At 43.6% G+C, this 27,624-nt stretch overlaps 1 protein-coding gene across 1 annotated transcript; it reads right to left on the bottom strand.

The window, feature by feature from the left end:
• Positions 1 to 1,949: 1,949 nt before the first annotated feature.
• MGST2 (microsomal glutathione S-transferase 2) lies at positions 1,950 to 22,543 on the bottom strand. The gene is made up of 5 exons (XM_045019994.1): positions 22,431 to 22,543; positions 14,463 to 14,562; positions 11,990 to 12,060; positions 6,304 to 6,385; positions 1,950 to 2,378 (listed from the first exon to the last, which is right to left on the bottom strand). Exons 1-5 carry the CDS (start codon positions 22,486 to 22,488, stop codon positions 2,246 to 2,248), a joined length of 444 nt encoding a protein of 147 aa, XP_044875929.1. The 5' UTR covers positions 22,489 to 22,543; the 3' UTR covers positions 1,950 to 2,245.
• Between the last annotated feature and the right edge of the window lie 5,081 nt (positions 22,544 to 27,624).

Below are 27,624 nucleotides of genomic sequence, written 5' to 3'. Positions count from 1 at the left end.
ACCTACTATGTTTCCCCATGTGTAAAAAGAAGATGATAATACATACTTACCTCAGAGGGATGTTAGTATTTGTTCAGTGCTTGGTAAATTGTGTAAGTAGATCAGTGAACTATCCAAAGGCAATGTGGTAGCCTCTCTAATTTTAGGTAGCCCACCTAAGCTCTGTACTAAGCAGGTGTAACTCCCATAATTTTGGTCCCATATTTCTCCTTTAGCACTGCTGCTCTGTGCTGTTAAACAGCTGCTGTATTTCATCCCAGAAGTGACAGCATTTCATTGACTGTAGTACATATAGTTGGTATATCACTTTGCTCCTTTTGTACAGTGATTAGGAGCCTTGGGATGGCAGGTTCTCTATAAATGTACCAATGCAAGGCTAAGGTTTATCATGTCTGAACACTGCTTAAAGATGGCCTTTGTAGATCCTCTAAAAATACTTCATTACTATGATTTAATTTGGTTCCCTACTACCATCCCCTCTCAATTTTCCTGGAGGCAACACCTCTGATTGTGACTGTCAAGAGACATCATTTCTGGTAGGATAGATTTTTCTGTCTCTTTTCTTACTTCTTAGTGGACCAAATCCAAGCCCATTGAAGTCAATGGAAAGATTCTCACTAACTTCAGTGGGTGCGAGATCAGGCCCTGTATCTCCTGTTTTTCCTGCTGGAGCCATGCTGTTTCGGCATCTCTCCGGCCACAGTGACTTCAAGGCAAGTGTCCTTTAAAAGCACAAAAGCCAGACTATTCATCATCATCGTTCCCTCTGCAACAGTAACTGCCCTACCCATGTTGAATTTTAATTCTTTGGATACACGTAGTTAGCAACCTCATCGCTATTCAGTCACCACAAATGCTAGAATATGGCAAGTGATCTAGTTACAGTGACTATGGATGCCTCAGCTCCAACCTTATCATCAATCATCATGTGGAAGATGATTAATGGTCTGACTCAACATCTGTTTAAGTCAATGGTTTTTGGATTAGGCCCTAAATGCCACACAGTGCCCTGAATGACCAGAACTAAGTGCATACAATATTTATGGCCAAACCCCAGCTGCAGATGTGTGCCAGAAGGACTCTCTGCCTACAAGCTTCCATTTATCTGAACAGATTTGGTGTCACCCAAATTGTTTGAATAATCAGGAATCTGCTATAACTTTATTTAGACCTATTTAAAGACATTAACAGCTTTGCCTTTTTTCTTTCTTCAGTGCTGTTTCAATTCAACCTCAGCACCGTGCCCGGAAAGCCCACCAGGCAGTGATTTTTCTCTCTTCCCCGCCCCCTTTTAATGAAAACTGTTTTCACAGTCAGTTTGCTTTCGTTATTTTATGACTCTCTGTGAGCTTTGGCTGTGCTGGAGCGTTTGTCTAGTCTCTCCCATACATCAGCCATCTGTGCTTTATGGAGAAACAATGAAATAGATTCATTTGCTTGACTAGCATCTGTGCCTTGCTGTGTCTGGTTTAGGTCCTGATCCTGCCACTGACTCCAGGTTGGCAGACCTCTGTTCCCTCATGAAGACCCATTGACTTCAGTGGGGCTCTCTGCGAAAACAGAGGTCTGCCCACAGAGAGGCCCCAAATCAGGAAAGTGTCCCCATTCAGGAAAGGCGCTTTGTGGGACTTAAACACATACTGACTTTAAGCACGTGCTTAACTTTAAGTAAGACTTAATCATGTGCTTGAAGTCAATGAAGTCTGTCTATATTCAGGAAAGCACTGTAAACACATGCTTAAATGTTCTCCTGAATCAGGGCTGGAGTCGCATGCAGGACTGGGGCCATAGATTCTAAATGCCTCTGTGCAGGGACCATGTGTTTCTCTATGTTCAGCTCCAAGTATGATGCAGAGCAGGAAGAATCCAGCAGCCATGGCAGGGCTGAAGGACACTCGGTAAAATAGTTGTCATGTGCAACAACCATTTCAAATAAGCCACTCACTGGATTCATTGTCTGAATTCAATGTAATTTTTGCTGTCATACAATATTGTACACATGAGACCAATTCATTAAACATGTAACTCAAAAAATGAAGCCACATTTACTATATTCTTTGGGCTTGCTTTTCTGTGGCATAGGAAAGAAACAGTGTAAACAAACTGTCAGGAAAGACATGCACTTTACATTGCAATGGACGATTAATAAAGAAATCTGGATGCTTTCATTCCACATGATGCAGCTCATCTGCCTTTTAATGTCCAGGGAAAACATCTACTTTATTTATTTATACATAAATAATCTTCAGAGCAATTTATGTAATTTCTTTCCTATGCTGATGTCCAAGTATTCTTCCAGAAAGCTATTAGTAATCCCAGCTGCAGCCAAGGCCATCAGTGAGAACAGAACCACCACACTCCAATAAAAACCTGTTATCCTAGAGGAGGAAAACAGAAAGAAACACAATTACAAGATGTATATGCTGTGTGTGTTGTGAAACTTTTCAGTCTACACCAGCTGATCAGAGCTGTGCCAGAGAAAAACGAGCCGTTGATTAAACTGATTTGAAAAATAAATGACCTTTTCACCAGAAAGTGATTTTTGCTGAGAAAATTAGTAAATTTTCCTCTCTGAAAATGGTGATGTTCCCCCTGAGGTAGTTGTGTGACAATTTGCAGTTTGTTCCAGGGTGGGATTGATCACAGCATGAAGAATTAGTCACTGATGTGGAAATGGAAAAATGTCAGTGTGATGGGGTGGACTCTCCACACTAGCCCTGCAAGAGCTGGATTAGGCCAGGTGGGCCCAGTCAGCTAATTAGACTGTAGAGGAGAGTTAGGCTGGAGGCAGCTAATTAAAGACAGGCTCATGTGTGCAGGAACAGGCAGGGCATGTATAAAGCCAGGTAGCTGGCGGTAGGGAGGTGGGGGGGCTACTGCTAGGAAAGGCTGCAGGGAAGTAGGTTGCAGTCACTCCTGGCGTGGAGGGAGTTGGAAGCTGGCAAACCCAGAGAGGTGAAAGCAAGATAGGTAGGAAGAAGCCCAGGGAAACAGCAGCAAGAGGTAGGACTGTGGCTGCTTGTTATAGGGTCCCTGGCCTGGAACCCAGTGTTGAGGGCAGGCCTGAGCTCCCCTACTAGCCACTGGGGAATGGCAAGGGCAGCAGGTCTGGAAAGACTGTGGATTGCCTAGAATGGGGGAACTTTAGTGACCTGGCTTGAGGGCCAAGCCGCGAAGAGGAAGCTGCAGACCTGGGAGTAAGCAACCCAGCGGCACGAGACAAGATGGGAGAAGACAATATTGGCAGGAGAGTGCAAATTGGAAGAGCTAATCCCCAGGACAGCCAGCAGGAGGCACTGCTTGTGGTGAGTGGATGCTGTGACAGTCACCAGTTACCAAATTTATTGATTCTCAGGAAAATATGAAAAAAATTTCATGCAAATAAAGCTGGGAGGTTGGCACTGCTCTGCTGCAGGTGTGTGTGTTGGGAGGGGGTTGCATACTTGTCAAGGCCTGGGCAAAAGGTGAACTGCCCAAAAGGTGCAGGCACCTCTATGTTTACAGATTGCAGCCTTACCACATGCAAACTAGGGTTTGCATGTTCAAGTCAGATAACTACACATGCTACAAGCTCTGGGAGTTAATGTGGTGTCACTTAATTTGTGCACAAAATTGTAGGGTTTTGCAGCTGCAATGGGAACATGTGGGAGGCTCAAAGCCTCCTGTGTGGCAGACAAGTAGGGGAATAATTATTTCCAGTTAGCTACAGAGAGGCAAACTGAGGCAAAGGCAGATTGTGTGACGTGCTCAAACTCACAGAGAGAGTCAGAGTCAAAGCTGAAATTAAAACTCTCAACTTCCTGGTTCCCAGCCCTGTGCACAGGTCCCCTGATCACACTCTCTCCCAAGCCCTGGGCACTGTGTGAGATCAGCATTGGCTGAGACAGATCATCAATATTTACTGAAGGTGGCTTTTGTTGAAAATACCAAGAAAACATTCGCTCTCCTGGTCCTTTGGTACTTCTGGTTCCCACCAATGGCAGAAAATGCAGAATTCACATGCAAATGGGAAGGAAATTTTAAGCCAAAGTTTTTGTTGGCTCTTTTAAACACCAGTTTTCCACTCCTCAAAAAGAGTGAAATATCCCGGAGCAGGCTGAGAAATGTTGGAAAACCAAGCATTGGCTAGATGCAGTAGGAGGCCCCCAAACATTTTTCCAAGAACATTGTTGTGCGGTGTTTTGGGATCCAAATTGCAGTGGTCAATGGAGAAGGATACTAGTAATAAGGAGCAAGATGGAGAAAGGGATTTGGATGCTGGCAGTCTGAACTGGAGCAGTACAGTGTGTCCTGCAACTGGACTGCTCTGGGGTTGCTAATTGGATACATAATCTCACAGCTATAACAGGTTACTGATTCAAATGCAGGTCAGACTGGGAATGACCAAAATTAATCACCAGTTGAGGATCGTTCAGTGGCCTATGTGACATGTATGGGTGGTCTCAGTCCAATTTCTAGTGGACAGGTATCCTCATTACAGCTGGCACCTTTGTTGTCAGTCAGAGCTGAAGACTGAATGCCCTTCTTACGGATAGGGCTGTCATCTCCAGGTTGAGATCTACTGACAGAGCAGAGTGGGCAAACTGGCACTGCCTCTGTCTGTCTGGTACATGTTTTGGGCGCAGTTCTACAACCCTTACTTGTACTGAGCCGTACTTCCGTGAACAGCCCCACCGAATGTAAGGACTGATCAGCATGGGCAAGGGTTGCAGAAACAGGCCCTTTCGCCCAGATCCTGAAAGATATTTAAGCACTTAACTCCCATTGATCTCAATGGGTGTTAGGTACCTTGAAGATGCGGGCCTTTGTGAATAACTCCATTTTCCAGGGCTGCCAGTCTGGCCCCTGACAGCAGCTCTGAACTCAGCTTAAATAAGAGCTGAAAAAGAGTTCCACCAAGTGACAGAGCAAACCCCAGTACAACAATAGACCCAGGCAATACCTTTTCCTTGAGTACCATTTCAGGAGCTGATGGTATAATTTTAAAATCATAGAGTTGCAGAGGGGAAAAGGTTTCTTAACAAAGGAGGTTTTTCTTATTTATTTGATACAAAAAGGACAGTTAATTTCAAAATGTGGCATTCCCTCCTAGATATTCCTTAATAGCTGTGGCCCTTTCTGGTTTTTCAGAGGGTTATCTTGACAATTACATCTCTGACAAAGGGCAAATTTTAGGGTTTCGTTTTATCTGGGAGTCTTTCTCTTCCTCATTCCATAGGGGCCGGAAGGAAGCCTTGCAAATTGGCGCTACTAACTGGCACTGGGTATTTTGAGGAGCAGGGAAGAGGCAGGAGGTTAGCATTAGTGCATAGACTCAGGAAAGTAGAGCTGGAAAACATTTTGTTAGGCCTCTAGTAGTGTAGGAATGGACTAGAGAATTGTTCCCTAATAACGTGTGTTAAAGTGCCCCCCCAAATCTAACTGTAAACATCTCCAGGAATGGGGAGTTTGTCTTTTCCTTGTCTGATTTACTTACAGACTGTATTCAGTTTTAGAAGAACGTAGGCATCACAGATGAGGCGGTTTCTTTAGCCTATCTGGGTTATACAGTACTGAGATGAAAGAGGAAACAATTTGTGTGAGTGTGCATGCATGCAATCAGTGGAAGCACCAGATTTTGAAATGGAGAGTGGCAGATAGAGAGATCTGGCATGGATTCCAAAGCTATTGCACATTTCTGCACTCTCAAGCCTTTAGAAGAGTAGTTTAAATACTGGAAGCTTAAGGCTCATTAACTTGTGCTTATCCGAAGCCTCTTCATCTTATGTTTGGTGAAAGTTCCTCCAGCTACAAGGCCAAATTTGCATGCTCGTTCCCACTGTGTATTTTGTGTGGTCTGCATAATAAATGTGTTAATAATGATTTTACTATTAATGAACAGAGGAAATGCTAGCAATGGTACAAGCCAGGCAGGTTCTGGGCAAGCTTTGCCTCAACCGTCTCCCAATGTAGTGCAATCATGGCCTGCAAAGCTCTAGGCTTTCTATTTCTGGGCCTCTTCTGTGCACATATGCCAACCCTGTTAGACACTGTGGTGCAAAGTAGGCACCCACAAGGCATTGCACTGAGACCATCAAACCTCCTGTCTCTTGCAACCAATAGCACATTCACACTTTAACCTAGGCTTCAGCTGAAGCAGCCAGCTACCTTCCCTGAGGGTTTTCATTTCAGCCCTCTTGCTGGAACTTTACACATGTTGCATTCAATTATAGTCACTTTCACTACCAGTCATTGGCAGTAAGCCCAGCTTCAGACCACAACCTGGAGCATTCAACTTAAGCACAGATGATGGGTCCTCCTTACCTTCCTTTTGCAGACTCTGCATATCCATGGAAGTATTTGTGACGGGTGTACATGTACACCAGACCCAGAAGGGCTGCCAATACTGAAGAAAAAAGAGATTAATGGGAGAAAGTGGGGAATTTAAAAATTAGGATTGGAAGGAACTAGTCACTTTGATTGTGATTATTTTATTTATGTGGCACCAGGGGTTTTTGGCATTTGACAGACATCTCAATCTCTTGCTGTAAACAGTCACATTTGTTTCTGAAACACTTTTTATCTACTTTTTTTATTTGTTGCTGTTAATAAATACAAAACGTTATTATTATTATTAAGCATCTTTAGGCAAAGGATGTGAGAGAATGGTACACACCGTAATGAATTAAGCTCATATGATATCCCTCTGAGGTAGGGAAAATATTATTCCCATTTTACAGTGGGAAGGAACTGAAGACCAGAAAGGACATAACTTGCCAATGGTCACATGGAAGTCAATATCAGAGCTAGTTCCAGAATCCATCTCTTGTGCTACTCCAGTTCTGGGCTTGTACTCACAAGCCCACCCAGTCCCGCCTTTAACTAGCTGATTATTAGTGTACAGGAAGGTTAATGGACTGGAAGCTGTGAAAACTTTTTCTTCTGCAATTCATAAGCCTAGTCTCTTTGGGGTGCTTCACTTCACTGCCTTGCCACTGGCCTCAGCCGTGACCTAGAAGAACTACTCTTCTGTGAAGGTAAGAGGTAGATCGGTCCCCCACCATGGGACCCATTTAGTTAGAGATCACAATTCAAGAGAAGTGTCCAACATTTTTTGGAGTAAACCGAGAAAGGGGTAAATCAATTACAGTAGCAACTAGCCAGAAAGCAACGGAGAGGAGTCTAAATATGATGCACTGTACATAAGAGATAAAGAAATGGGTTCAACAACTTCTGAACAGCAATAGAACTAGAGTTCAAAGAGGCAAAATGAGTCAAAAGTCTGATAAGTCTCCCTGCCACCAACTGGTTTCACAGCTCTTCAATTCACTCTGAGCTTTTCAGGGCCTGATCTCACTTACAGTGGTGCAACTTCAAGGATTGAAGCAGAATTATTCCTGATTTACCCTGGTGTCAAGAGAGACTGGAATCAGATCCTTGTGAGACTAGACCATGATGCTCTGGAGAAGAGGGAACTGTGTGGCCCCACTCCTCCCCTTTATGGAGTCTTTTATCAGTAAGATAGACCTGAATCAGCCTATGTAATGAAATCAGTAAAATCACAGTCACAAAAGTAATATCCCTGTTACTCTGGGACGCCTTTACACCATCCTAGGCAAGCCAGCAATAGCACAAGGAACTACATAGAGGAAACGAAATACCTGCAGTATCTGTTTGTGTTTTTTTCATATTTAACCCTAGCCAGTCCTCCTAGAATCAGTCACGTTGTCCTGTACTGGGCATGTCTGGGCAACAGGTAGAGTCCCCTATTCTTTTAGTCTAAAGAAATAAATATTTGGAAAAAAATAACGCACTATATTCCACACTGATGTCAGGGAAGAAGAGACTACTACTGGGCATGCTGACTAGGAAAAATAATTAAAATGCCTCTCCCTTCCTCTCAAAAGGGAGATACTACAGCAGGTGGCTGTGCCATTGGCTAGCAAACACTTCTGTCTTTTCCAAGGGCCTGACTCTGATTTCACTTATACAATTGTGTGGCACCATTGATTTAAATGGCATTAGAATCGGGAGGAGGGGGCGGAAGTTAGCCTCCAGAAGGTGCCTTTTTGTAGGAAATCACTTATCACCTGTAAAACAGAGAAATTAGCGCCTTTAATGACTGTAAAAATTGAGAGAAAATTAGTAGCCGGGACAAGAGAAGCCAAAAAGGGGAGGAAACTAAATGGCACATGTACTTATGTATCTTCTCTCCAGCCACATTGACTCCTCCAGGCCAGAGCACAAGCCCGAGAGAGTTAAGATAACAGAGAAGAGAACAAAGGTTATTGTTTTAACAGGAGGAGTCACAAGAGATCTAGCTCCAAATGGAGCCAATGCCATCATCACTAGGAGATTCCTGGACAGTGTCACAGGACTTCCTGGGTGACTGGGAAAGCCACATAGGCCTGGCCCATATGAACACATTCTGAATAGAGGTGGGCAAAATTTCAGATTATTTGCCCCCAAAAAATGCGGCTTTGGGTCAACCAAAATGATGTAAATTTGGGTTGAATATGAAGAATAGTTTTCTCCCCCCACCAAATTTTTTTGTCTACATATTTTCTAACTTTAAACATTTAAATGTTTTTGTTTCAAAAGGTGGTGTCAAAAGTTAGCTGGATATATTTTTTTTAAGAGGGGGAAGGGGAGAATAAAAGAAACCTGAATATGAAACACTTTTTTTTTTAATTGAGGGGAAAAATTCATTTCAGGGTGGAAGACAATGTTTTGACCCAAAACAATTTTTCCCCCTGAATTTCTGGTTTGATCACCAAACTGAAAAATCAATGATTTGCTCAGTTCCAATTCTGAATCCCCCTTTCCAGCACTGGTGCAGTTTCACCTTCACTGACAATACTGTTGTAAGTGTTAGTGTAGACAGGGTCTCTTCAACTCCCTGTCTGCTAAAAGAAAAGGGGGGTTCCCCTTCTCTCCCTGGCTTGTTCTCCCCGTCTCCTCCTCAGCTGGTACAGGCAGAGTTCCCACTCTTGTTTGAATCTACTTTAACCACAGAGTAAATCTGAAGATCTGCAAAACCCAAATAGATTTTTCATGACACGGTGCTGAAAATGCCTGAGCATGTGTGGGCCACATCTACAATAGCGCTCATGCTGTTGCACAACTGTTCCAGTGTAGACATGGCCTTAGGGCCTGCTACTGAAAGGTGGCAAACGTTCACAATCCCACTGAAGTCGAGGTCAAGCTGTGAGCAGTTTGTGCCCGTTTCCCAGGCTGTGAAACAGGGTTAATAATAATAATGTGAAACAGGGTTAAAACAGGAAGCCTCACCGGGGAGGTGTGGGGCTTCCTGTTTGTACAGTGCTTTGAGACCTCTTGATGCAAGGCACCATACAAGGCAAAGTATGATTGTAGCTATTATCATATTCAAAGTATGTGTTCTGACAAGCTTGGCTGCCTTCATGCACTCAGTTCTGGATCTCAGATGGCATGTGGTGGCCCTGTTTCCCCAGAGATGAAGTGGGCATCAATAATCCCATTTCACTTAGGCTGTCAAAATGGACTTTAACCCTAAATTCTGTGAGGCCCTTCTAGTCTAGAGCTTTTCAATCTGTTTTTTAAAACTGTATCTGTTACAGGCAAGATTGATATCACATCCTATTATTAAGGTTGCCCGACACTTCCTATTATATAGCTCTATTTTTGGTTGCTTACAACTACTTTTGGCTAAAATGTTCTCTGTCAAGTGTTTGTCTCGGACAGAACTTTTTGAGGAAAATTTCAGCCAAAACGGCAGTGGTTTCCAAGAATGAGGCTAGGCACAAATATGTTTTGCTGATGCTAAAAAAATTCTGGTGACTTTTTCTTTAATAATGTCTAGCACACTGCATGCTTTCAAGCAATGGCTTAAAATTTGGCATCGTGGGGGGTGGCTTTTGTACCAGGAGTGTGCCTCTTGCCATACTTCTGAAAATCTACCGGTATCTGGCCACATAATAAGCCCTTGAAAAACTGAAGTTCATGTATGCTCTGCAGAGATTCCTGAGATTTTTTAGCAGCTAAATTCACTGAAGATGCTGTCCCCACTAGGCACGCACTAGAGTTGAGGCACATATTTAACAGTGAGGAGAAAACAAAATATTGAATAACTGATCAATAAGTGAGCACCATCCAATCCGAGGGTCATGTGGGAAAATGAGTGTGTGATGATATAATGAAAGACTGGATCACAATGCATAGGCACAAGGGGTTGCACAGGCAACCTTATTTCTGGCATTTCTTAACTTTTTTGAGTGCTTGACTTCTCTACCATACTAATGTTGTTTTAAGTCAAGTACTCAAAGGTTAAGAATTGCCTGTGCAACCCCTTGTGCCTATGATTTTATTTATATATACATAAATAAATTAATTGTGGCCTGCCTTTGTCCAGCAGACATCAGAGGGTAAGAACCAGGCACATCTAGTTTTCATTCACACCACTGTAATTTGTGTGTGTGTGTGTGTGTGTGTGTGTGTGTGTGTGTGTGTGTATATATATACATATTTTCCCTCTTGCAGCAGTTTTTACTTCCCTAATCATGTTGTATTTGTAGGAGAACAATTGGGGGATGAGTCACAATCACATTGCATTTCCTATTGCAAGAATCATTCCATGTATCAGTGTGATGGGATGTTCATCCCACATTTTCTCTGAAAGCATTAATGCAGACTGAAAATGGGGCTACTTAACCTAACAGCCTTCAATGGAGAGGAATGAGGTGGCTAAATAATCCTCTGACTGAATGAAGAAGCCCAGCTGAGGAGGAATGAGCTGGGCTGAGATTATAAAGGCAGAAAATTGGCAGCAGAAGGGGGCTACTGGGAAAGTTTGCAGTCACTCCCTGGGAAAAGAGTGGTATCTTTGGGCTGGCAAACCAGGAAAAGGGGGAAGCCAGGAACCTGAAGTAGAGGGCAGGCCCATGTTCCCCTGCCAGATGCTACAAGGCATGAATGCGTAGACTGTCTAGGACTGCTGAAGGAAGACTTTGGCTGTAGGGCTGAGTCACAATCATTCCATGTGTTTCCCCCTTCCGGGATGCCAAAGAGGCAGCAGCAGCTCATGAAGTGAAAGAGGGATGCAGACCTAGAGAGAGGTGGAGGACTGCATGCAACCATGGGACAGGGTGTCAACCTCGCATGCTCTTCCCCAGAATGACCAGGAGGAGACGCCATCCCAGTGGTGAGCACCCCATCAGAATCCGGTTCTCAGCTAGAGGGGGAAATGAGAACTTTGATCACTTGATCATTGCCTGTTAGGTTCACTCCCTCTGGGGCACCTGGCATTGGCCACTGTCAGCAGACAGATACTGAGCTAGATGGACCTTTGGTCTGACCCGGTACAGCCGTTCTTATGTTATGTTATGTTATGTTAACTTTACTTTCTGAAATGAATGGAGAAAATGAGCTTCAATACTGAAAAAAGGAGAAAGGGTTTTACCTTTCCAGGGTGGGGGTGGGGTGAATGCATTTGAATATTTGGAGGCTTATTTTCTCTCTGGAGAAGCATAATGAAAACTATTATCATTAATAACAATGTACAATGCAGGTTTTTATAAGATTAACAAATTTACCTTCCGAACACTCCTTTGAAATATTATTAATAATAATTTACCATACTTACTAGTGGCATTACATGTTAGGAGGGGATTCCGTATGTGAAAAAGAGGAAAGACTATTTATGCTTGCCCTTGGATGCATATTTTGGGTTCCTACTGGGAAGTCCTCACATATTGGTCTGGCCTAAAGAAGTCAGTGGTAAATACATCAAGGTTCACATCCTTAGTTTCCAATGAGTAAAAGTTGGTAGAACAGAGACATGTAAAATACCAAGACCATTCCAGAGCCTGTTCACTCTTCCTCATAACACAAGATCAAGGGGCACTCAGTGACATAAAGAGGTAACACATTTAAAGCCAATAAAAGGACATTGAATTAACCTCGGGGTACAACTGAAACTATTATAGCTTATAAAACATTGTTTAGGCCAAAATAAAACACCAATTGTGTTTACCTTGATTGAAAAAACAGCCTGCAGTCCAGAGAGCAACCAGGAAGATTGGATAAAACTCAACACAGTTTTGCCTATGGAATAAATTAATAGAAAGGTTACCTGAGAGAGAAACTATGGGTGGGATTTTCAAAAGCTCTCAGCTTTGGCCAAATGCTGTTCCCAGTGAAGTCCATGCCATTGGCTTTGGGAGCAGAGGTTGGCCAACAATGAGCACTTTTGAAAATCTCACTCTTGTCTCTTTACAAAGATGTACAGTTCTGTTCCTATCATTGTGACTGAAATAATAGGCCTTGGTCTGACTATCCCTATGGCTATAGTATCAAGCATGACAAGCACATGATAGAGCTTCTAAATGATTACAACAGTAATGGCCTGAAAACACAACTTTAAAAGTTGTACCTGATATCACATTGTTTTTTTCTTTTCCCTTGCTCATATTCAAAATTTTAGTATCTTTTTTTATGTAAGGCAACTTTCTATAACTGGATATTTTTATTATCTAGTAATGTTAGTTTCATTAGAGAGGATCACTTTAAAATGATCCTTACATTGCACATAAAATGTCATACTTTAGGGCATAAGCCAATCAGTAAATGAAATGGTCTAGGACAGAAGTTCTCAAACTGTGGTGGTCTGCGAGCGCCATTCAGGTGATCTGCAGATAGTTCCCTCTTAGGTGCGTGCCTGGGCAGCTGAACATGAGAGAATGAAGGGCCACCTACCTAATTAGTGGACCTGCACAGGTGTGGCTCCACTAATTAGGTGCCTGGACCCTGGAGAAGACCCTCATGTAAGGTGAGGTGGTGGCCTGGGGGGACAATAGGAGGTAGGTAGGTAGGAGGGGGCAGTGGGGTGGGGGAATTTGGGATGTGCAGGACTGCGGCGGCCAGAGAAAGTGGTGACTTTCCCCAGCTCCAGGACTGAAGCTGCCGGGGAGAGACCTCCACCCCTTCCCAGCCCCAGCTCGGGGGCTGCCACGGCAGGGGAGAGAAGGCACATCCATCACATCAGAAAGGTAAGACTCCTGATATTAAAATGAGTTGTGTGCTTTTATTTGTAGAACAAAAAATGTTTGGTTTTTTTTAATATAGTGCTTTTATCCAAAGTGCTTTACAATAGTTAGCTAACGGTACAAACAACAGCAATTTTCAAGTGGTCCGCGAAGAAAAATTGAGAACCACTGCTCTGGGAAAACATTCCCTCTGTGGGCAGGTTATTCCACGATTGTCCACTGATCCACTTTGGGTTTTCTTGCGTCACCTTCCCCTGATGTATCTGGTATTTGCCACTCTGAGCAAAGTTCCTTGACTAGATGAACCACCAGATAGATCCAGTATGACAGTTTCTATGTTAAACCAACCAAACCTAACTAAAAAGCTGGAAGCTAAATGATGTGACAATTGAAGCTTTAATTAAGCTTCACAGTGAGTGAAGTAAGTGTGTTGACTGTATATCCAGTGTACTCTATTCAAAAATAATTGCTGAATGGTTTGGCCTATGTCTGAGACACTTATGTAGGTGTGTAGTTTGGTGCTTGTGACAACTATTGACTTTTAGCTAAAAGGATACAAATATAGGTGACTCACCAGGACAAGTTAATGATTAAATTCTCATTAATTTTTTAACTCAAACTAATTAGCCAATTTATTGTCTGTCTTTCATCACACATGTGCTATAAATTTGGGGAATATAAATTGTAATCTTCATAAAAACAAAAAGGCTAAAACCCTGTTTAAAATAAACCCAAAGCAGCCTTAAGTGTGAAGTTTTGACCAGCACCTTCACATTAAATAGCTCTGATCTGTTGTTCCATTTCTCTATATGTGTTGAGTAGCCATAGTGTATTGTCTGTCTGAGCTTTCTGTGATCCCCTTTTCTTCTGGACTGAAATTGCTTTTGCACACCGTTGTGGAAAATTAAAAATTCCTTTGAATATTTGAGCACAAAGATTTCTAAGCCTAATAAATTCTTAATAAATATTGAGTTTGTGATCTGAGGTATGTTAAACTAGAAAGAAAAAGTACATGGAACCTCTCCATATAGTTTGAAGAGACACATAATGACTGAATTTCCTTTCAGTGTAAACCAGGAGTTGAAGACCAGTGTACCTGGGAGAATCAGGCCCAATGAACATAGAATGAATGTGCAATGCAATTACTCTTACGAGAGGACCCGAACACTAACAGGTGGTGGACAGCAGCCCTTGGTCATGCAAGGCCTCAGGTTAGTACAAAGTCTTAGCAAATGCTGTTCTGTGGAGATACCCACAATTTTTACAGCCATATCTTGTGTGTGAGAGAGAGAGGTCACTGAGAGTTAAAATCTATCCTCATAGCACATAGTAGAAGATCAGAAATGCCCTAAAAAAATTCACTTCACACTTGAATGGCTAAATTAGACCTCTGTAGTGTCCAATTAATTAAATGAATAAGAAGTTTCTCATTGCCACCCTTTTAATGACCCTAGAACTTACTGTGCACGGAATATTCTTTCAAAGTCTGGGGTTCCAGTGACTTCTGGGGGCACGATCTTGTGCTGCTTTCTCGATTTTCCTACCAGCCAGGCAAAACAACCTGCAAGTAAAAGTAATGGATCAAGGATTAAAGAGTTTTTTTATTTTTTCAGAAAAGCAGCAGGCCTTGTAAATCATCTACAAATCTCAATTTTTTCAAATGGAAATCATTCCTCAGGTTTTGCCTTTAAATTTGAATGAAAAGGACCAACACCTCCTGTAGCTCTGCTAGCTTCCCCTGTAAAATTTCACACACTAACTTCACAGGTGACCTGAACCTTATTACAAAACCCAACTTCAGCAACTTTACACTTATGTGCAGGGCCGGCTCCAGCTTTTTTGCCGCCTCAAGCAGGGAAGGAGAAAAAAAAGATAAAGCCGCAATTGGCGGCACTTCAGCGGCAGCTCTACTGCGCCGCTTAATTCTTCGGCGGTGGGTCCTTCCCTCCGAGAGGGACTGAGGGACCCGCAGTGGATGTGCCGCCCCTTTCCATTGGCCGCCCCAAGCACCTGCTTCCTGCGCTGGTGCTTGGAGCCAGCCCTCCTTATGTGCTGAATGCCCCCCAAAGCAAGATAATTCAGTAGCTAAAACTGTCTAAACACTTAATATCCTGTTCCTCCTCTGGCAAAGCATGATGTTGAGGGTGGCTGGCTCCTGCTCCATATGACACTCCTGCATAGGTAGTCCACCTACCTAATAGCGAGAGATCTAGGGGGCCTGCCCACTTCCCAGAACCCAGTATGAGATCTAGGGCAGAGGTAGGAATGAGTTGGGTCTGGTTCATTGTTGCTAGGCAGATGCACAATTAGCACTAGACATCCAGAAGTTTCTGGAATTGGGTGTGGTAGTTTTGGGTGTGCTCAATAGGTTCCCTGTTGCTGGACTCAGACTCCACGAGGGCAAGTAGTCAGGGCAGTTGCTTTACAAAAGACCATGTGCGTAGAGTTGCCAACTTCCTAGTTGCAGAAAACCAAACACGTTTGCCCCGCTCCCCCCAACTCCCCTCCCTCCATTGCTCGCTCTCCCCCACCCTCGCTCATTTGCTCATTTTCACTGGGCTGGGGCAGGTTGGGGGTTGGGGTGTGGGAGGAGTGAGGGCTCCGGCTGGGTGTGCAGGCTCTGGGGTGAGGCTGGGGATGAGGGGCTTGGGGTGGAGGAGGGGACTCCAGGCTAGGGCAGGGGGTCGGGGCATGGGAGGGGATGTGAGCTCCAGCTGGGGTGAGACCAGAAAGGGGTTCAGGGTGTGGGCGGGGGCAGTGGGTTGGGGGGGGGTGAGGGCTCTGGGCTGAGGCCAGAAATGGGAGGTTCAGGGTGCAGGAAGGGGCTCTGGGCTGGGGCAGAGGGTTGGGGTTTGCACTTAACTGAGTGGTTAATTACTTAGCTGACTAGGTGATTCCAGCAGAGGAGGAGGAAGAGTCTGAGATAGCAAGTATGGAAAATCAGGATGGGGGTGGGGGGATAAGAAAAAGCTCTGAATATTGGGACTCACCCTATAAAATCGGGACATCTGGTCACCCTAGTCTGTATGGATTTCAACTGAAGATGTCTACATGCAGGTGGAAGGAAGATGTTGCTTTTGACTCAGCAGACTCTAACTGAGACTCAGGTGAACTCAACCTAAGCTTTTGGAACTCTTGAGTTCTTCTCACTGTTTCTGTGGAGACTGACTGTTTAATTTTTCTTTATGTTGAACTGTGAAGATAATATATGTGGCTTATAGAGTAGCCATGTTATGTTGTAAAAATTCAGTTATTTTTTAATTTAGCATAAGATTTTATAAAGTTGGTACTTAAGAATTAAGTTTATTCCTTTTGTTCTTTTGGACTTGATTGTGGGGAGTTTGACCCGGTACGATCCTTGGTGAAAATCCTCAGTGACTGAATTCTGTGTCTCCAGGTGCTTTTTCTGTGGGACTTGTGCTTTGTAGACACTAGAGAAGGGCAAGGAAGCAAATTTTAGCCCACCCAAAGGTTACATAAGCACTATGCTAATGACTTCACACCCACCACCCTAACCCCCGTGGAGCCAGCCCTAAAGTCCTGCAAGTGTCATTTTTGTGCTGTAGTAGTTTTGAATTTTGTAATAATATCTAACCTTTGAGAGAGAAAACATTACATGTTTTGGAAACAAGAGCTAGGTACCAAATGTGTTTTGATACATTTGGCAATGGTTAGTATTTTGAGTGTGCGTACACATGTATTACACATCCCTCCATAGCATCCATTACACATCCATCCATTTTGTACTAAGAGTAAGTGCTGTAATTTTGGGTATGCCTGCACTGCAGATGGAAGTGTGCTTCCCAGTGCAGGACTACAGACATGGGCTAGCTTTGCTTCAGCTAGCATGCTAAAAATAGCAGCATAGCCAAGTCAGGAGTAACATGGGCTGAGCTCAGGCTATCCACCTGAGTACAAACCTGCCCAGACTCCCAGGATATATATGCAGGCAGCCCACCGCCCAACTGTTACTTTTAGCACACTAGCTCAAGCAGAGGCTGCATGTGTCTGTCTACCCATACCAGGAAGCATGCTCCCAGGTATCATTCAGACATACCCTTTGTGTGGCCCTGGGGATAGCACAATGAACTAAGACTCAGACCTGGGTTTTATGCCTGGCTGTGCTACAGGGTGATCTTGGGCAATCCACTTCAACTCTCTGTGCCTCAGTTGCCTCAACTCTAAAATTAGTTATACTTCCCTCTTTTGTAAAGCACTTTGAGATCCATTGCCTAAGTGCTATACATGAGCTAAGCAGTATTATGTAAGAGGTGTGTATCATTATTATTATTATTATTACTACAAATAGGCTGAATACCTGCTGCAAGTGCAAAAGTCTTAACTAAGGAGCTGTGACCAGTATTTCTATAATCTCTATTCCTGTGTGTATCTAAAATCTATTTTCATTGCCACCTTCAACTCAGAAACATGAATCTTATTTTAAAAGTTTGTCAGATTTTGATGGCGATGGCCAGGTCATACTTGATACAAAATTAAACATGTAGAAAAGCAAATCTGATTGATTTATTTATAGTGGCCACAGGACAACATGGAGTTCTGCAGGAGGCTCTGGTTCAGGAGTGACCTGATACTCTTGGTCTGATAATCTTCAAAGGGACTTCAAGTGATTGGAAAAATCCACCACAGACCTTGGTAAATTATTCCAATGGTTAACTATCCTCACTGTTAAAAAATGAGCACCTTATTTTCAGATTGAATTTGTCTAGCTTCAACTACCAACCATTGGATTTTGTTGTTTGTCTGCTAGACTAGAGCCCTCTACAATCTGAAATCTCCTATCCCATGTAGGTAATTCTAGATAAAGTTAAGATTTTGTCACAGGCATTTTTAGTAAAAGGCAGGGGCAATGGATGATAAATCACAGAAGCCAGAGCCCGGGGGCTGAAGCTGAAGCCAAAGAAGTCCATGGAGATCTGTTAAAGTCACAGAATCTGGGAGCAAATTGTATCCTTAATTATAATTATGATCAAATGAACCCGTAACCTTCTGGATAAACTAATTACACTAAGCTTCTTGTCTCATTGTAAGGCAGCTTTGCCAGACCTTGTATAGGATTCCCCTCTAGAAAGGCCTCTCTGCCTCCATTAATGCTCCTTCATTTACATTGTAGCAGATGACCGGAGCTGTGATTCACAGCCACAGAATTCTTTTAGAGGGGGAGGGTGGCATTAGGAGGTTGAGGAGCATATTTCAGGGTAACTGTGCTCAGGGGAACAAGATGGTCACTCTTTTAAATATTTTTTTGGGGGGGCGGAATTTTCAAAAGGTCTCCCTCTGGCCCTTCCCTAACCACCCACTCAAAATGCTCCCTTCCTCCTGCTGCCACTTAGAACCGCCAAGCCCTACTTGGTTCACCAGCTGCAAGGGCCAATTTGACAAACCACATGTTTAATTGGACCAACATCTGCAGCCAGAAAACTATAGCTGGTTGGTCCCCAAGCTGTACTTTGAGCCATGGGGGCATTATCAGGCTGGGACAGGATTTTCCGCTGATGAAATAAAGGAAGTTGGCCAGGTGAGCAGCCCATCTTACCCAAATTGGTTTAGAACAACCTTAGTATGGACTTGGGGGAAAATCTCAACCTATTTAGGGGGGCTAGTGTGGAATTTTGTGCCTCAGCTGGTGCAGTACAACCAACTGAAATGTGCTCTAGTACAGACAAGGCCTTAGCTGTAATACAGTGTACACTTGCCCCTGTTGGTTTAACAAGCATCTAGTCATTATTGGGTTTAGGAGGCTTCAGTGAAGTTGTATAACGGTGAATTTGGCTCACCATGGGCAAAAATACAGAAACTTGTGATCATACTGCACTGACAATGGGCCCATTCCTGCAGTCCCTTAATTAGGAAAAGCTTCCACCAAAATCAATGGGATCTTCGCCTAACTCAGGATTGAGAGATTGGGTTTTATATGTCCATTGATTGTAATCTAAACTTTATACCTACCCAACTACAATTTTCATAACTTGGTACCTTTTGCAGACAGACAGGAAGTTGCTTTTCCCTTTGAAAACTAGTTGTAATCATTTTTTTTGTTTGTTTGTTTAACTGGAGAATTTACATCGCTTCTTTCTTCTTAAAAGAGAAGATGAGTCTAGATGCTTTGAATTATACAATAGGTGACATGATGCCTCAGCTGCGGTGGAACAAGTTACCAGATATTCTTTTTTCACCAATTGCATCTTAACTCTTTGCAAGCAAATAGACATGAAAGCAGTTATGTACACCCTAGTTTAACCTCTTGGATTACAATCCAGCACAAATCCAATTGACTTCAACCACTGGACTCCAGTCACATCTGAGGCAGCTGAGAAGTGTGCTTGAGTTGGTCTTTTTCTTATTTCAGCTGGCAGTCACACTTACCAAGACAGTCTCCTAGCTACGAAAATCTAGCACAAAGCTTATTTTCAAGGGACACCACCTTCAGATGTCTTATTCATGTGCAAAAATCATGCACAGCATAAAATCAGACATTTGTATCAGTCAATAGTGTTAAATTATTCTTGATTTGAAAACATACTTTGTATCAAATCAGGTACCTCATAGTCAGGGCCGGTGCAAGGATGTTTCGCACCCTAGGTGAAACTTCCACCTTGCGCCCCCGCCCTGAGACGCACGTCCCCCCCCCCCAGCAGCTCCCTCCCTCTACCCTGAGGCGCCCCCCTTGTGGCAGCTCCCCTCCCCGATCCTGAGGCACCTCCCCCACCCCAGCTCACCCTGCTCCGCCTCTACCCGGAGCACGCTGTGGCTACTTCACTTCTCCCGCCTCCCAGGCTTGCGGCGCCAATCAGCTTAGGCGCCGCAAGCCTGGGAGCCGGGAGAAGTGAAGCAGCCACTGCGTGCTCGGGGAGGAGGCGGGGAGGGGTGAGCTGGGGCGGGGAGTTCCCCTGTGTGCCACCCCCCCCTTACTTGCTGCAGGCGGCCCTCCCCACGCTCCCCTGCACCAGCTCCCTCCACCTAAATGCCGGCGGTGACCGGGGCAGCCGAAGATCCGGCCACCGCGGTCGCTGGCAAAGAAAATGGCGCTCCCCAAATCCCAGTGCCCTAGGCAATCGCCTACGTCGCCTAAATGGTTGCACTGGCCCTGCTCATAGTAGCACCTGATTGGATGCAGATAAAAGGATATTGGGTGCCAAATAAGGGATGTCCCTTAAAACACAGAACAGGGGACACTGTGTCTATCCTCTCTACAGAATCCTCTCCAAGCAGCCATAACTCAAATTCACTCTACTTCAGCCTGGAGATCCACTAGCTTTTCTAATAGGGTCTGTAACCACCTCCCCTTCCCTCTCCTGCAGCAAGTCTTAAAAACTAAGTCATTGGTGGAAACCCACTTGGTGCAAGGTTTCTGCATGTTCATTCCATCACGGACCACTTTTTGCTTGGCTTAATCCATGGCCTGGCCTTGTTCCTTGAATACCCATGTGATTCTGGGAGGCTGAAAGCTTGTCCTACCACGCCTCTAGCTGTTGTAAGGGAAGCATAGCTTCCAGCACTGCTGCAGAGGGGTCTTATTGCCTAGTTGTTCACTCCCAGCACAGAACTGTACATGTAGTGTAATAAATGGGAGCACAGACAAGCCACTAGATGTTTAATAGCTAGGTGTCTTGTGCTGATAGCTGTCAAACAGTCAGACAATGGGCTGCTCCTACTACCAGAACTGGTTGTAACAGGTTCTTACACTGCCACTTTAACAGAATGCAAGGAAGAGGAGAGGCTTGGGCAGGGCTGGATTTTCTGATTAACCTCACCGTCTCTGGGCAGGACTCTATTATAAAGTTAGGTTGACCTAACCGCACCCTCAGGGCTGTGACAAATCACCCTGTGTGATCTGATGATACAGTTAAAGTGACCTAAGCCCCTGTAGAGACACTACTAGGTCAATATGATTCTTCTGTCAATCTAGTTACCCCTTGTTGAAGTGGGGGGTGGGGGAGATTTACTACAGTAAGGGGGAAAATCCCTTCTGTTGCTGTAGTGGCTACAAGATGGTGTTATAGCAGCACACCTGCAGTGCTGCAACTGTGCCACTGTAGCACTTCTAGTGTAGACATAGCCCCTATGTTTTAGAGTTTTCAGAATGTTTTCACTTTTCAGGCAGTGGCTCTTTGCCCTTCCTTGTCACATTTCTTCCTGTTTTCACTTTAAACAGTGTAAAGCGCAGCAGCCCCTGCAGCAGGCTGAACTTTCATGAAAGCTCACGGTAAATATTGTCACAGGAGATAAACGCTGTGCTAAGAGCCACGTAGGCTGTTCGGGAGAGGCACAACTGGCACACACAACGCAAGAATGAAAACAGTGTTGCTAACTTCAAACATTAAAAAATCACAAGCCAGGCCCACCCTCAGGTTATGAGATTTTTTAAAATGTTGGGTTCTTTTTATCTGGGTTCTGGTTATTTAATCTTGAGGGTTCACATTTTTAAAAGATTTTTCTCCCCAAATTATAAAGTTGTTTTTTTTTTTAAATGAATGCCATGACCCAGGAACTGGGGCTTTAAGAAAACACCAAATATAAAGAGTTAGCATTGTAAGCAGACTGCTTTGTCTGCAGCAAGTACTGACAAAGCTGTAAACTTGAACCTATGTTCCTTATCTCATGCTTATGTCCTCCTTCAACCCATACAGCATGCATATCCCATGGCTTGGTGTAGACACAACCATATTATCTGATGGAAAACAATTGCTAGTGTTGAGAATGCTGTCATGTACCATGTCTAATCACACTATTGTCGTTCCTCTTTCTCCAGTTCCATTTAGCTACTATAGCTGTAGTTTGCAAAGTGGTGGGAAAGCCACATACAGTATGTGAATCTAAGAGGCATTTCCACAGTGGATAAAATAAATCTATATATTTAGGACCCCCTGATGAGAGGATATTATGGAACATCCACATGCTGCAAGTGCCTTCTATGTAACTTAATAGGTTTTGTAATTTTTCCTTTCTGATATTCAATACCTTGCCATCTGCTTGAGGGGAGAGTTTTTAAAAGTGCTTTTGGTTCAAGGCTTCATGAATGTGATTCTAGGAGTTGGCACTTTTGAGGATTTGAGCCATGTAAGTGTCTAAAAAAACCGAAGCCAGTGCAGAACATAGCTGAAGGGTGAGTCTGCATCAGCTTACAACTCTAGCAACAGTTTAACAATCCCAAAAATCTACAAAGAAAAGAGAAAAGGGGAAAAATGTAAATCCCTCCCCTTCCCCCACTGCAAGATAATCCGTCTCTGTACCACATCCTCTTCAGAGGACAGAGAAGGGGTACCTAATGCTCCAGTTGGGGACAACTTTTTTATGAATTCTCAGATGCTCAAGTGACAAGAAAACTAGCTTAGTATAAAATATCTCCAGTGTTCTAGGATCTAGGGAAACCATCCCTCAGCCCCAGCCACAAAACCCCCCAGGCCTTACTTTGCTGGAAGGCTGAAAGAAGGGACACCGCAGCAAGCAAAATTAAATCCCCAGCCATGTTCCCAGCAGCTTCCGTCTCCCTGTGCAGCCAGGGCACTGTGTCAGAGCATGTGTGAGAGCTACAGACAAAGAAGCAGGCTGGGGGCAGGGAGTGAAAATGCTTTTCCAAGACACGCCTTAGGAAGAAAACGGCAACTTTTATTTTCCCCTTTTAAATGAGCAATGAATGGCTGCTTAGCCAGTTCTTGTTTCCTTGACCTGAAAATTGTTTTCATACTTGAATAGTCAGGTGGTGCTCTACTAACAAGGGCTGCATTTAGGAGTCAGCTAATTTACATCAAGTAACCAAGAAGTGGAGCTGGGTAAAAAATGCTGAATCCTTTTAGTGAAAATTTGAAAGCTTCTCCTAGAAGTCTGAAGTACACAGAGAGCAAAAACAACCTCCCTAGGAAGTGGGGGACTTGTGGGGAGGGAGGGCATTGTAACAGCCCTAGGATTCCTTTCTGGCTCTTGCTGAACAACTCAGCTAAATGCAGACTAATTAGGCAGGCTGGTCTCCACCTAAAAATTAGATTGACCCAGCTCGTGTGAAAAATGTAGTGCCCTGTGTGAGGCTCAGGTAGTTAGGTTGACCTACTCCTCACTGTAGGAGAAGCTAGATTGAAGGAAGAATTCTTGGAGTGGGATTAACTATATTGAAGGAAAAATCCTTTCTGGGGATGTAGGAAGTGTCTACACTACAGCGGTAAAGCTATTGTAGCCACTGCAGTATAGACATGGCCTAAGGGATGACATGACAACTGCCTATGGTTGTCTGTAGGAGTAAACACTAAGGGAGAGGAATTGTTTAGGGGTAAAAATAACAATAATGGAATTATATTAAAGGGAATTTTGAGGCAGAATATCAGAGGGAAATTTCTAATGATATGATCTGAGGTAAATTCACTTAATTGTGGCTGTCCCATTGCTTGAGACTAGACAAAACTGGGAAAACGTACATCAAAGAGCAGTTTTCTGTTGGCAAAGAATGGACTAGATGAAATAATAGATCTTTCTTGCTAATTTATTTTTGCCTTAATGGGGATTAAGCTCCCTAAAACAACTAGGGCAAATAGTTTCAATATTTAGAAACAAATAGTTTCAATATTTGCCAGGGCACTGGGGTTGCCCTCCCCGCCTCAATGTTTTTTTTGTCCTCCTGGTAAACCAAGATTCCTCCTTTAAAGGGAGGAGGTTCTAGCTGAGGACAAAAATAAAATAATGTTAATGTTAAATCAAATATTTGATTTTAAAGCAGTTACATTTTGAAATCCTGCAGCTTTATTTCAGGGGGATGTTCTTTCAAAAGAATGGCTCAGTGGATAAGCACTAAGCACATGAGCAGGATGGTTCTGGTAAGCAAATCTGCAATTAAATAGTTACAAATGTTTACATTTGTAGGATTGGATGGGTACAGAAAGGGTTAAATTAGCATAGCTTCTTAAATAACAAAACATTTTCCTTTAAGTGAAATAAAGATGTTTTAGCAGCCATGGGAAAGGGTTTGAAAATATAAGGTAACAATGCAATTGGCAAGATAAGTTGTAAAAACGCTGAACTCAAAATGTGACTAATAATAATTAGGACTCTTTTCTTAAGACTAGTTCTACCTAGTTTGAACAGGAAAGGAGGATTGTGATGCCCAACATACCAATGTTATCTTGAAGCAAGACCCAATTGCCATATTTTGTTTTAGCCAAGACCAGGAAAGGGGTCAACCCCAATCTGGCCAAAACCTGGTTTTTGCTAAGATTGTAACAGTCGTTATGACATCACCTACTTGTTAGTGTATACGGCTGGTGAAGGGGTATTATCAGAACCTATCTGGTCATACTGGAGCAAGCCAGGAGGGGAGACGGTTATCCTTAGAACTGATCCTTTCATGAGAATGATTATGAATGTGTGTTACTATGTGGGTGTAATTGCTTATTATTTAGGCTTTTAGACTGGTTTAGTGCAATGTGCAAATACCATTTGACCTTTAGATTTAATAAAGGAATTTATGATTGAATTGGGGCATAACCAGTGATGTCAATAAACTTCCAACAATGTTAAATTGGCATTATTAATTATAGTTACTGTTGGACTGGCTTCATGGCAGCACAGCTCCATTGTGTTCCCAGAGGCTAGGTTAGTAGGGTTCAGAGTTAACATCCTATTAAGTTGGGGGAGTTCACTCATCTGTTAGAGCTGCTGTTTGAGGTTGTCTGGCTACTGTTAAGTACTGAGGTATTGAGCCTTATCTGGAAGGTTTTTTTTTATAACCAGAAGGGCTAGAAACTTCAGCTGGTGTAAGTTCAGTGTACAGTAGCTCCACTTGACTTAAATTAAAACAATTGTGGGGTAAAAAGGAAGGGATAAAATGTATGGGGGATCTGAAATCCATGGACTGTGTAAATTCCACACACAGAGCCTGATCCACAGCCCATTTAAGTCAGTGGCTGTCTTTCTCTTGACTTCATTGGACTTTGCATCATTCCCATAGATTTCTATTTTCCTTTCCCATAACTCATAATTACATGTTTGAACTGGATTTACTCTCTTACCACCACTTGACCTGGGGATGGGAAGCTGAATCATATGCAAAGCCAAGCTCTTAGGCTGGTTCTATTCTTGGCTAAACAAGTATGGTTGTACATTTACTAAATGTCAAAGCTTCTGTGTCTGTTTCCCCTCAATGTGCATGGTGTGGAATTTGTTTTTGCCACTTGCACATATTCTTGTGTATGTTGTGACAGAACTGGGAATTGTCTAATTTTTGTGAACGATCTGTATGACTGTACCTTTCACAATAGGTGCAGAAGGGTTTAAAATGCTGCTCCTGGGGCAAAGCAGGTGTCTTGTTACATAGCTGTCTGGGGTGATATTAATGGTTTGTTTAAAGATTGGCTGGAACCAACCCATAGCAATGGAAGACCCTGCAGAGACAATGGAAACCTCAAGGATTGAACAATTGACACACATCCATGGGAGGCTTCCAGCAGGCAGAACATGTGAACTTGACATTGTTTTACAGCCAGAGAACAATGGATGGAGGAGGTGGTGATTGGGAATTGTCTCAAAGTATGTCTGCACTGAAATAGAACACCCGTGATAGGCCCGGTCAGCTGATTCATGGGCAGGGCTCAGGCTTCAGGGTTGTAAAATTGCAGTGTACAAGTGTAGAACACCAGTGGGAGGCAGAGTCAGCTGACCTGGGCCAGCCACAGGTGTTTTGTTACAGTGCAGACAGAGAGAGAGAGAGAGGCAAAGGTCCCTTACCTGGAGCTAAGACAAAAAGAACAAAGTGAGACAGAAAAAGGAAACCAAGATGGTTCCTCCAGCAGCATGGCTCATGGGAGCCCTCACTTTAGCCAATATGGATTACCTCTTAACCTTTGCTTCTCTAACCTAAGGACTTCCTGATCCAATATTCCAGTTGCCCTGAAGAGCTTGGTGTTGCTCAAAAGCTTCTTTCTCTCAACAATAGAGGTTGGTCCATAAAAGATCTTACCTTACCTACCTTGTGTATCTAATAAACCCTACTCTGTTTGGAAAAGACGGCATGGAATTGCTGCAGATACTTGCTGGAGTGCATTGATAAGTCTCTGAACGGGAGTCTACCTCAGTAGGACTCACTGGGCAAAGCACACACGAGTGCAGGAGCCCAAGGCTCAGTGTTGGAGGCTGTGTGGCCTACCCTTGTAGCAGTGACCCTGAGGGAGTCTAGCACACTGAGGGGATCCTCCCAAGGGACTGCTTAAAGGCAGGGGCATGGCACAGATCCTGTGGAACTGACATTGTTTCCCTCTGCCACAGTAAATACATGATCCAGTTAGTTCCAGAGTCAAAAACAAGACTAGAAATCTTGTACAGCGAAATGTGCTGTGATGTTTTTGGTCTATTGTAGCTGATTACTGCTGGGGGAATTCTGTGCCAAAAAATTAAGTTCTGTGTGCAATATTTTAAAATTCGGCATATTTTTGTTTTTCAAAATAGCACAATATAATCATGCCAGTTTAAATAGGTATTTTGAAATAAATTACCAAAATAATTTAATCAGTAAGTATGTCTGTAACAATACACACTTTAAAAAAAATCAGGATGGTTTGTGTTTGTTTTTTGGGGGGGGGAATCAGGGCTAATGGAGGAGCTCAGGGAAGGAGGCTGCCAGAGTACCAGGAGAGTTGTTGGGAGAAGTATGGAATGGTGTGTGTTTGTCTTTTTTTGTGGGGGGGGGGGCTGATCCTAGCCTCCGTCAGGCACATCTGCACACCCCCTGTCCCTGTGTGCCCCTGCACTCTCCTACCCCATCTATGACTGTCCCTGCACTGCCTTGTCCCCTCCCCATGTGGCCCTGCAGCCCCCCTCCCATTCAGTCCCTGGTTCAATGCTGTCACCCCATTAGACCTTCTGAATCCCAGTCTCTGACCTCCTCACAGCAGTCCCCTGTGCCCCGCTCTGTCTGTCCTGTGCCTGCTCACCTGGCCCTGTTGTGAAGAATGCAGCCTCTTTCCCTTCCCTCTCAGTCTGCTGGCTGCCCTCTCTTCTGGTGCCACAGCACCTCCTTGTGGGTGAAAGGTGTAACTGCAGCACCTCGCCAGCAGAATCTATATTCGGTGGAGGGAAAAAAACAAATCTGCAGGGGGACATGAATTCTGCACGTGCGCAGTGGTGCAGAATTTTCCCAGGAGTAGCTGATGTATCAAAGGCCATTAAAAAGCATATCCATTTGCTTTGTCTTCCAGACATTTGCAGCAGTGTTCAAACAATAACTGAGGAAGCTTTTTTAAAAAACAAAAACAAACAGGCTTTGGAAATGCAGTACTCTGCGAGAAACTTGCATTTTACACTAGCTTAGCAATTTTAGATAGTCTATAGAAATAATACTTAGCTCTTATACAGCAATTTTTATTTAGAGATTGCAAAGCACTTTACAAGGGAAGGCAAGTATTATATCTCCAATTTACAGATAGGGAAACTGAGGCACAGATCACTCAAGTGACTTGACAAGCTCAGCCAGCAGGTCAGTATCAGAATGAGGAATGGAATCTACAGTTCATGATGCCCAGTTCAGTCTCCTGTGGATTGGAGCAGTGATTTATCACAAACTAATTATTCTTTTATGCTTCTCCCCTTCTCACTCCATCCCCTGCATCTCCCTACATGATTCTTA

This window comes from Mauremys mutica, chromosome 5 (genome assembly GCF_020497125.1).
Source record: "Mauremys mutica isolate MM-2020 ecotype Southern chromosome 5, ASM2049712v1, whole genome shotgun sequence".
In the NCBI taxonomy this organism is placed as follows: Eukaryota; Metazoa; Chordata; order Testudines; family Geoemydidae; genus Mauremys; species Mauremys mutica.
Note: the sequence above shows the minus strand (reverse complement) of the source record. Positions and strands in the feature narration are given on the sequence as shown.

Coding starts and splice junctions, on each gene's coding strand:
- MGST2 (XM_045019994.1), bottom strand. CDS start 22,488: ATGGCTGGGGATTTAATTTTGCTTGCTGCGGTGTCCCTTCTTTCAGCC. Junction 14,563..22,430: donor TCTTTCAGCCTTCCAGCAAA/GTAAGGCCTGGG, acceptor TTTTACTTGCAG/GTTGTTTTGCCTGGCTGGTA. Junction 12,061..14,462: donor GAAAGAATATTCCGTGCACA/GTAAGTTCTAGG, acceptor TTTATTCCATAG/GCAAAACTGTGTTGAGTTTT.